Source organism: Haplochromis burtoni, unplaced genomic scaffold (genome assembly GCF_018398535.1).
Source record: "Haplochromis burtoni strain Fernald_Lab_line unplaced genomic scaffold, NCSU_Asbu1 Contig_21, whole genome shotgun sequence".
Taxonomy (NCBI): Eukaryota; Metazoa; Chordata; class Actinopteri; order Cichliformes; family Cichlidae; genus Haplochromis; species Haplochromis burtoni.
In genome coordinates this window covers 1,056,489-1,067,663 of record NW_024582382.1, presented here as the reverse complement: position 1 = coordinate 1,067,663, position 11,175 = coordinate 1,056,489, and the positions used below count along the sequence as shown (strand labels likewise).

The window sequence follows — 11,175 nt, the reverse complement described above, 5'->3', positions numbered from 1 at the left end:
TTTTTTTTTTTTTGTTTTTTGTTTTTTGTTTTTTTGTTTTTACTCCCTTTCCCATGACTTCAGATCAACAACATCCTGAGATCAGGCTTCATAATCACATTAGGTGCAGGAATGTACGTAAGTGCCGCATGGCAGGAGATCAGCTTTATTGTACATTTGAATGCCGAACATTTCAACTGTAAATACCAGGCAATAATTCAACGTTTGCAGAAAAAAAAATGCCTCCTGACCCTTTTTTAAAGCCTTCTCATTATCACGCTCTGCATGGTTTCCTGCAGAAATGGCACAAAATATGTTGTGGGCAACCTGAAAGCCGGAAGAGGAACTCAGGTTGTGTGTCAGACTGTCTGTGAAAAAGGCAAATAAGAGCTGTCATTTTTCATTACGCTTCAGACATGAGTCAGTGAGCCTCTGGGGAAGACAAAATGCAAACTGCACAGGAAACCAGTTTCTTAATCAAATTATCGCCATCTTGCGCAAAGGAATGTTTTGTGTCACAGTAAATTTGGTGATTGATAGCAGATGAGTTTCAGACAGGTTCCTGAAGAGAACTGTTTGAACTATATAACCGCAATTGCTGATTATTTGAGAAAGCACTTCTCATCATTAGTCAGAGTATGTTAAGACCTTTCTGTGTTAACAGTGAGATGTTGGTATTTTTAATCCAAAAAAGCAAAAATGTATTTTTTAAAATGTTAAATTATAGCGTGATATTTTTTTTATTTTTTTTATTTTTTTTAATAACAAAAATATTCTTTTCATCTTCCTGGTGAACATAGTCGGCTACAAGATGGCCTTGTTTAGTAACCTCTGACCTGTTGTCCGCCTTTGAACGGACCCCCCCGGGCTGCCCTTTTCAATAACCACTAGTCATTTCTTTTCACTCTAATATGTAGCACCCAGCCCACAGCTCTGAACTTGGCTAATTAAGGATGAAAAGCCCCTGATGGCTTTTGCCTTTTCAGTCTGAACAATGACTCGTCACTACACTGCGAGACTGGGAAATGGGGTGGCAGCCAGCACACAACCAGACTCCATCCAGAACAGTAGCTGTTTTTTGGTCAGCAGCACAGTCAGCTTTAAGCAATACTGTGTGGGAGGAAAAATAGCTTCATTTATTTAGTTATCTTCTAGCATATTTTGCTCACTTTCCCCAAGCCTTGTGTGTTGTGTCTAAAGTGTAGTTTAAGAAAACACTGAGATGTTAGTTAGGTGTAGATGTTAAGATTACAGTGACTGTCTTCATGTTGCTTGGGTTCTAACTCGACTGTCAAACTGTGACATCCCCCCCCAGCGTGTGGCCTGCTCAGTCACATTCATGTGGGTGGTCTTGGTCTCAGGACTGCTGTGTTTAGCTGACTGGTCAGCTTTTGTACGACTGTCAATGCAGAAGCAGTCTCTGGCTGAGGGTCTGGGTGGAGGTGTCAACACAATTCCATTTGTCCCTGCTGCTGTCAGCTGTGAAGAAAGGGAAGTGGTGCACAAGGCCTCATTTTCAGCCTGGGAGAGACGGCTGGTGATTGTGTTGGTTTGACCCAAATGCAGTTCTGAATACATCGGACATCCTGCCCTCACCCACAGCTGACCCTTAGCACCTTTTATGACTCTATTAATGTACATTCGGGGGGGGAGTCAATGTTTATTAATATTAAATGTAGATAGTCTTAATGCTGTGTTTTACCAGTGACATTATGCAACCAAGCTGTCACATCTCTTTGTTTTTGCTTGACCTACAAAGTCGCAATACCCTTATCAGAGCCCTGCCCTCTATTCTGCCGCTCTTGCCAAAAGTGTCAGCCTTATCTGCTCTCCTTCAGACCCTCCTGAAGGCTAGAGGAACAGGAGAAAGAAGGGGGATCTATCAACAGAATGCCTCCTTTGCACAGCATATCAGTGGTGAATAACGGTCTAAATTTTTCAAATGATGCCACATAAGCACCTTATCTCTGGACTTTTCCATAACCGCACCCTCGCTGTTGCACTTGTAGCCAATTGGGTTGCCTTTCCAAAATGCCTCATGTCTTCTTAACAGTCAAATATTGAGTGGATTGTATGCATTTTAAGTGACCTACATTTAACCCAGTAACAATTTGAAAAGGAAATAGACCAATGTCTAAACAAATTTAAAAAATAAAAAATAAGTAAATAAATAAAAAAAAAATAAAAAAAAACACAGGAAGGTGGTTGTGATTTTTCTTCATGGCTAAACACTCTGTTGCTCTTTTTGTTGTTGTTGTTTCCCAGGGGAAAGTTTGCAGTTGTGAAGAAGTGCATTGAGAAGGCGACAGGGAAGCAGTATGCTGCCAAGTTCCTGCGAAAGCGACGGAAGGGCCAAGACTGCCGCATGGACATCTTAAATGAGATTGCTGTGCTGGAGCTGGCCAAGGCAAACCCCTTTGTGGTGACACTGCATGAAGTCTATGAAACCAGCACTGAGATCATTCTCGTTCTCGAGTGGTAAGTCACTAATGTTCTACATCACAAATATTCAACTCTCTTTCCCAAACTAGCAGTGGTTTGGATAGCTAATGGCATCATACAGCAGTAATCTAAATAATTCTTCCTGAATCTAAGTGTTTGAGCCATAGCAGAGAACTTGAGGGGGGTGATTAGGTCACCAGGTATTGGTGAAGAGAAAGGTGGGGTAGGCTCTGCGCAGGTTTCCCAGGTGTACCTTACAAATAATTCTTTTTCATAAGCACAGGTTTAGTTGGAAAAGCCTCAGATCTTACATACGTCATGCAACATCCTGTGTTTTGCAAGATAAGAACGTCAGAGCTTGGTGCTTCTGTGTGAATAATTAGATTTTATGCAGCATGGTCGGCTGATTTGCAAGAATAATAAAAAAAAAAGGAAGTATTTCCTGGCATAGTTCTAGGCAAGTTGCTAGTTCTTAAAAAAAAAAAAACACCCACGTGTGAAATGCACAGGCTTGCACTAGTTTAACATGGTCTCTACCTTAAATGGAAATTCTCTGTGTCTGTGGTTAGTCGCTCGTCTCGCTGTAGCGTGAACACCTCAGTTTCTTGTTACGCTTACTGATTGTGATGAAGTGTCACTTTAAATGCCACAGTAAAACTGCAGCATGCTTACTGTGTAAAAATGACAACATTAAGCTATGGATTACTCATTTAGATGCTACCGCTTGAATCTGGTTAAGGCAGTGATGACTCTCAAACATGCATGTGAACACAGCAGGTGGTTCACACTGCTGATTCAGTTCCCTAACAAGGTCAATTCAGCATTTGGCTTTTAATACTGTGGTTCAGTATTAAAAATCTTTAGGTATCTAGCGAGTGTCATCAAACCCCTTTCATGAAACACTTTAATTAGGATTTAGAAAGATCCCTTAGCATCTTAACCACCTCACTTCCCTCATTACACAAAGGAGTTTGTCCTTGAATCATGTTCCAGGGACCCTGTTCCACAACTGCTCACTTCTCAGGCAGAAATCCTTCTCCTGCTCAGGATCCACTCCAGTTATTCCCTTCCCAGACATGGAATGCTTCTGTAGAACAAAAGCTTCTCTATGGGGAAGGCTATGTTTGACCTCTTGACTAAAGTGCGAAAGGGGAAGTAGCACCATAGTTCACCCCTGCATGCCTGCAGAGAAAACATAGCAGGAGGTCAGTCTACAGTGGCCCACATTTCCTCTTCAGCCGCCAAAGAAGTTACGCTGGGAGTTGTTGGTGCGCTGGGATTTGAAGCAGAGTATGCATGCACGACATCTTAGCTCAGACAAAGCTTCTTTTTTTTTTTTTTTTTTAAATGTCAGTTATCTTCTGCTACATGTCCTAAAAGCTACAGAAGAACTAACAGCAAGCGAATGAAAAACTGCATTCACAAACCGTCTGACCTCGGCATGAGTTTCAAGAATTGCAAACCATTTTCCATTTCCTGTGGGTTTAAATGTAAGCAGCAAGCAAAGCGCAGCTCCCAAAAGTAGCACACAGCCATGCCGGTAAAATGTCGTGTGCACACACACTTTTTGTAGCCACAACCACTTCCTTGTCAATGTTAGAGAAATGAAGTCAAAGTCTAATCATCTTCAAAAATACAGCTCCAGCATGCGTCAGTACCAAAGAAACCCCCAGGGTAATGACTAGTTTTAGACATGATCAATGTCATGAAAACCAAATCGCCTCTAAGTTCTTTTTGTGGAGAGTAACTTGAGGTAATCAGTGAGATAGGTTCTCCATGGGGGGCAAAGTTTTTCCTAAATGCTATGCAACATAACCCAGGCTGTACTGGACTTTAACTGAAACATGCTCTAGGTGACAGAGGGCTATCATGGAGTAATGAGCCAAAAAGAATGATTACTAATCAAACAGAGGATTGACTTGTTTTGCCCCTTTTGCTTTCTTATCTATGCATTCAGAGTTTGGGTGGGAGTCAGCTGTTCTTAACTCTTGTCATAAACCAATTATTTAGCTCAAACAGTGTGGTTGTGATAGGTTTGTTCTTTTGGACTGTTGTAGGGAGGATGTCTGCCTGCATTCTAAAGTAGGGAATGCATCAACTTCCAAAGCACAGCAACAATATTCAGACTTCAGGGAATTAGCCTGTCATTCTTGGCCACAATATATGCAAATGGTCTTTATTAGGATTTGAAAGCAAGGATCATTAAAGTATCCATCAGACTAACTTATTCCTTCAGTTCCTTCACCCACATGAAGGCATCAATAGCCAGCTTGCATTCATTTGGTTTACATGTGCAGATCAGCGTAAACCTATTGAGCCACTGCTCTTAAGTACTCTGGGGGTCATCAGCTGGGATTGACTGTGTTTACAGCAAGCAAGTATTTATTGCTAAGAGTTTAAAAAAAGAATTGGGTCTGAGAGAGGTAGAGTGCCCAAACCCAAAACAAAATGCTTTCTATTTTTACTGCTCAGGTTATTGAAGTTGGCAGGTTGAGAAGGCTAACGGGGATTTTAAGGTGCTGCTTGTATAACAGTCATGCCCAGGACCTAACGGGGACTGGAAGGTGCAGCTTATGTAACATTTGTGCCCAGGGCTGGAACAAAAAAAAATTTCCTCTGAAGATAAAAAGCATGTCTGCTTTCTAAATCCCCCACATATGGTTGCAGTGTTTTTTGGAGGGAGTCGACTGTCAGCTTCGTGCATTGCTAGAACTGACGGAGCACCTAACATAAATCCACCATGTCTCCACATTACTTAACGTTGTTATACAAGCACAGCAGGGCTATGCAGGAATCTTACTATTACTCAAAAATGAGCAAGCAGTTTGTTTCGAGTAAAGGAGTAGAAAACGATGCATGCTGAGGCTCATACAGAGCGGGTACAAACTTCACACTTCGCTGCTTCTTTCTTTCTGTTAAAATATTTTTACAAAGTGGTTAGGTGGCGGGTGTTTTTATTTTTTTTGTCTATTTCCTTCCCCTGTTTTAGTGAATTTATTTCAGTATATGAGGTTGTGAAGGAGCTTATCTGAAGCTGCTGATATGACCATTCTTATCTCTGCAATATTCCTGACAAGAGGAAAGTACTCACACAGGCGGGGTACCTAACACTGTACTGATTTATGTTGGACTCGCTTGCAGTGTGTAGATGTGGATGAACTTTGTTTCTCTAACACAAATGAGGGGGAAATGGTTATATAATTGTAAAGAAAGCAGTAATGGCTTTATATTTTCTTTTCCCTTTTTGTGCGATAGGTTGATAATTTGCATTGCCAACTTATGTGACTGAAACTGAGTGGAAGGGTGTGTTTGTAACTTTCGAGGAGCAATTTATTATTACAAGTGCAAATGAAAGTGAGCCAAGCTAAACTTCACTGGGTGGTTATCCACTCAAAGTTATGTTCTTCTCATCTTATCCTTAGTTTCTTTTTATTCAGTTTTCCTTCCTGTGTTTTTCTTCCAGTGCCGCCGGTGGCGAAATCTTCAACCAGTGTGTTGCGGACAACGACGAAGCCTTTACAGAGAAAGATGTGATACGACTGGCCAGGCAGATCCTGAACGGGGTGGCCTTTCTGCATCGGAATAATGTGGTGCATCTGGATCTGAAGGTAAATGCACAAGAAATGTTAATGACAAATATAGGACGGTGCGTTCTCTCAAGAGTCAGAATGGGGAAGATATTATTTCTCTTATGCAACCACAGCTCATTCAGCGTGCCACGACTTTGTTCCCGTGAGGAATCACTTTATAAAAGCATCTGACCTAACTATCATGTTTTCTTTGATGTGTCTTGAGGTAACAAAGCAGCCATCACTGAGATTTTCTTTTCTTTCACGTCTCCTTTCTTCGCATTTCACGAATTAATCGTGATGCGTCGGGCTTCTGGTTACACATTACACAATGTGTTCTAGATAAAATTATCCGTTGAGATGCACTAAATTGTTTTAGAAGGGCTTTCAAATGTTTGAGATCTTGTGTCAAACTGTTTTCAAAAGAGAAATCATTCATTATCGAAGCATTCCTGTGGCTCAAGTCTGATATTTGGATTTCTTTCTTGTATGTATCCCATTGTTCCAGCTAAATCTGGCATTAGGCCAGCCTGGCCCGGATTTAGGTTGTATGTACACTACAGTATTTACATAGACTAACCATAGAGCCATTTAAGTGTTTGGCAGAAATGCCTTTACCTCTCTTCAGAATTGTCTGATAGGCTTATTGGATGATCTGGGCTCAAAGGCCCAGCTAGCAAGTTGACTGACGACCTAGACCCCTAATCCTGTCAGGATCAGTTTTCCCAAATGCTTTGACTTGTAGATGCGTAATTGATTACCTCAGGCTGCTCAAATACGGCAATCAGTCTTTATCTCCTTATGTAACCTTTGCCTAATCCGCATGTGTGCCCTCTCCAGCCTCAGAACGTCTTGCTGACCAGTGCCACACCTCTAGGGGACATTCGTATTGTGGACTTTGGCTTGTCTAGACGAATGGACAACATCACAGAAGTCAGGGAGATCCTGGGTACCCCAGAGTATGTGGGTAAGTCCTGCTTTCAGCTACAAATTACCCAAAACTACATGTCTCTTTTTCTTTTTTAAAATGTGAGCACATTTTAAGGTGACTAACTTTGGCCATGTGTTTCTGTTGCAGCCCCAGAGATCCTGAACTATGAACCCATTAGCACTTCTACAGATATGTGGTAAGTGTGCTACTTTAGATAGTATTTCCACTCATGTTAGAGGACTCCACACACAGCTAATTTAATCTAGATAAATATTCAAGACAATGACATCACCTCCCTAACGTGCAAAAGACAATTTTGTGTCTAGACCTTTGACCACAAGACAAACCTTGCTACATACTTGCATTTAATTGGCTCATCATAGAATAGTGGAAGCCAGCCAGATGTGTGGGGCTTTGCAACACACTGCGTAATCATAAACGACAATGACTTGCCCCATAAACACCTTCTCCTTTCTCCTTCTTCTTTACCAGGAGTATTGGGGTTCTGACTTATGTCATGCTCACGGGCGAGTCTCCTTTTCTGGGTGCTGACAAACAGGAGACATTCCTCAACATCTCTCAAGTCAACATGGACTATTCACCGGATACATTCGAGGGCATCTCCTCGCTGGCTGTTGACTTCATCAAATCTTTGTTGGTTAAAAACCCAAGGTGAGGCTCTTTTTAAACAGTAAAGGTGAAGATGAATAGATGTTATGGCTTAATGTGGAGAGTTTCCATCAGCATCACTTTGAGCAGATTAACACACCAAGGATGTGAGTCAGGTTCACACCAGCACGAAAGCACACGTCGGCACACGTCTAAATGAGCGTTTGTGGTAACAAGATTTGCGTCACTTGGGCGAGAAGTCGTTTCCTTTCTTGCAAATGCTGGTTGTGAATTTTACTCATTTAGCAAACTTTTAGTTCAGCATTTTTGGATTGACGTTAGATCAAACACTGATGCACGTCTTACCTTTTCCCTGCATTACCATTTCGTTAAATTCAGCGGAACCTCTCAAAGATCTTTAAAAAAGATACCTTAATGTGTTTAGAAAAGCATCAGCAGATGCAGACACACAATCTCCAGTCAGTATCATTTAATTGCAGGAGTACAGTGGCAGCACTGGAAAAAGGCAGATATTTCACCGTCTGAGTAATCGGTTAGAGACGGAGGGGAAAAAATCTTGACAGCAAATGGCGTCGTCTTTGTGGCTTTTCGTGCCCAATGTTGAAAAGTAATTTGGCCAACTTGTAAGAAAATGTCTTGAGTGAATCTGAAGATCTAGGCAATCAATCTGTTATGTAATGTCTCTGGGATTTTTCCCACTTATGCACAGTGTTATTGTGTTTGTGTATACAGGAAGAGGGCCACAGCAGAGGAATGTCTCAATCACCCCTGGCTGAACTCCTGTCCTCACTCCCACCCACACCTCCACAACAGGTCGCCGTCCTCTTTGGATGAGCCGGAGACGAGTCAGTCCGAATCGGAACCAGAGAGTCCAGCTCCGTCCCCTGAGCTAGACGTGATTGGGTCATTTCTCAGGTGCCCAGGCCAAGGTGAGCTGAAGGCGGGCCGTGGCGCCTTCTCTTTCAGTGAGCCCCCTTTCTGCACAAGACCCGAAATCCAGCAGGAGCTCATTTGCTGACTGATGTTTCACAGTTGGAAAGGGACTCAGTAAATTGAAACTCCATGGAGCAGAACCTGAAAACCTTTAAGCCTTGAGGTGCTTGGTTTTGATCGGAACCAGGACCGTGTTTGAGTGGCTGCAGTTTGCCCGCCTGCTCCTACTGCTGCGACGTCTGTGAGCTTGATACCTCTGCCTGCGCCTGTGTGTGTCACTGTGTATATGTTAAATAATACACGCTACTCAGTGCTAGTTAGAATGATTGTACAGGAGGAATATGAGAGGGCTTGAAGATGCAGGACAAAGGAGTGGGAGAAAACAAGGACTTTGTTGAGGACTGCACTGCTGCCTTATGTGATAAATCTGAACTTGGCTCAGCTGAACACTGGCTAGTTCACCCCTGCACACATACTGCTTTATCCCCAATTAGCCTTCGGACGGGGTTTCAGAGGAGAGATGGCCTCCCACTTCTTTGGATGACTTCACTCAGTGTGTGCTCTCATCTAAACAAGTTACGTTTCAGTGACCCAGACAGACCTTCTGTGACGAGTTGAAGAAAGTAAAGCATTCTGACAGGTGGATCTACTTAAGAAAAAGAATGGAAAGCAATGAGCAGCGCCCTATGCGAAAGCCAGACGTTAACTGTATTGTTTATTAATGTGTCTTGTACCATTTTAGCCCCTCAAACGGTCAAAGCCACATCGATGCCTGAGGTTAAGATGGATATGGTAGCATTGTTATTATTGAGGACAATCATGAGCACTTTTATTTTGTTATTGGACTTTTGTGTAAAACCAAAGGCTCATCAAGCACAGTTAGGTGTCACACGATGTACTGTACATATTAACCAGTCTGCAACACCCTCTGTTTTTGTCACGTGACCTGTTATTTTTTTCATTAAGTGCCACTCTTTTAACCTCACTTCTGTTAATGTTACAGTTGAAATTTTTACCTTTTTTTTTTTTTTTTTTTTTTTGTCGGTTTTGTTGACCTTTGCACAAGTTGCACATTTTGTTTTTTGTTTTTTGTTTTGCTGCAAGGTTGCCATTAGATATCATGCTCGACAAATTTTGTGACATCAGCCTTGGAAAGAGGGAATCGCAGGGGCTGAATTTTTTTTTTTTTTTTCTTTTTTTTTTTCATTAAATATGGAACAGAATAAAATATAATGTCACGGAAAACTGAAGCCCAAGATGTCTTTGAATATGTGATGTTTGCCTTTAGATGCTCGGGAGCAGAAAATTGACATTTTCTCAAAAGAAAGTACTGAAAATGTATATTGAGTTTGTAATAAAAAAAATTTTGTTGTCGTTTTGTTTTATCATTGTATAGATGTTAATGTCATTATATTGTATTTGGTAACTTTGTTAACTTTTATGTATTACTGTGTTTCGCCTCTCGAATTTCAGGAAGGTTTGCACTTGTCCTTGTGGACGTTATGTTAAAATAAATAAATGTTGATGGCTTGCATTATGAAATTTAACAATCATGAGAAATACATTTGAATTTTGTATCAAAATATTGAGTCTGGTTGTGGTGAGTTTTTCCTCCTCCCTTTCCTTTTCTTTATCGTAGCAGCAATAAGAGAATATGCTTTCTGGAAAAACTAAAAAAATGTAATAACATGTTTATGATGTAATTCAATGAGATCCAGTTAGTGGGCCTGAGCTCTTCCGAGAAGGCTGACTAAAAATAAACAATCATGAATTCCAGACAATCGATCTTTATAAATCTATCTTTTCCTCTTAGAACCATCATCATGACGTCAAAGTTTTTACATTTTTCCAGTATCTTAGTAAAATGAGCGATGCTTCGATCTATTGCTTATTCGTTTTTTCTTTTTCCGCTATTCTACAAATGTTAGGATGCTAACACACTGAACTAAAATAAGAACGTCACAGTATGACGTCAGCATGTTACATACAGGTACTGGCACGGTGCCTGATTGTAGTTTAATGGCCGTTTCTTTTCTTCATTCCAGCTTTCAAATAAAACTGGGTTGGGTGGTGAGGGAACTCAATGCTTTCCAAACTGAAATGAAAGAACTGTTAAGCAAAAGGAAGGTCCACTAAAGCTGTTTTTGTCAGTCAATAGAATTTAAATTGCTAGTTATTTTTTTTTGTCTTGACATGAATCACTTGGATTTATTATGATACAGAGCTACATATCTAAACATAGATATGATATATTTGTGGAAAAGTTTAAATATCAAATATTTCATGACTATCTACACCAGGGGTGTCCAACTCCAGGCCTCGAGGGCCGGTGTCCTGCAGGTTTTAGATGTGTCCTTGATCCAGCACAGCTGATTTAAATGGCTAAATGACCTCATGTCTTGAAGTTCTCCACAGGCCTGGTAATGAACTAATCATTTGATTCAGGTGTGTTGACCCAGGGTGAGATCTAAAACCTGCAGGATACCGGCCCTTGAGGCCTGGAGTTGGACACCCCTGATATAGACACTATTAGCACGTCCTATGGATCTCTCTGCTTGTTTGCACTGTTGTTGCTTAGTTACAATCACTTGTATCTAACAATGCATACAAAACAATCCTACGTAGAACAACAGTGACCAGCCTTTAACATTTGTGATTAAAAAATAAGGTATATTTTCTTCTTGACTCCCA

At 41.1% G+C, this 11,175-nt stretch overlaps 1 protein-coding gene across 1 annotated transcript in view; it reads left to right on the top strand.

Moving 5' to 3' along the window:
* stk17al (serine/threonine kinase 17a like) overlaps positions 1-9,688 on the top strand; it is an 11,227-nt gene extending 1,539 nt beyond the window's left edge. Inside the window, exons 2-7 of the mRNA XM_005920339.2 lie at positions 2,245-2,457; positions 5,885-6,029; positions 6,831-6,957; positions 7,069-7,117; positions 7,414-7,593; positions 8,284-9,688. Coding sequence (XP_005920401.1) covers positions 2,245-2,457; positions 5,885-6,029; positions 6,831-6,957; positions 7,069-7,117; positions 7,414-7,593; positions 8,284-8,569 — 1,000 coding nt within the window. The 3' untranslated portion in view covers positions 8,570-9,688. The remainder of the gene's footprint in view (positions 1-2,244; positions 2,458-5,884; positions 6,030-6,830; positions 6,958-7,068; positions 7,118-7,413; positions 7,594-8,283) is intronic.
* The last annotated feature ends 1,487 nt before the right edge of the window (positions 9,689-11,175 follow it).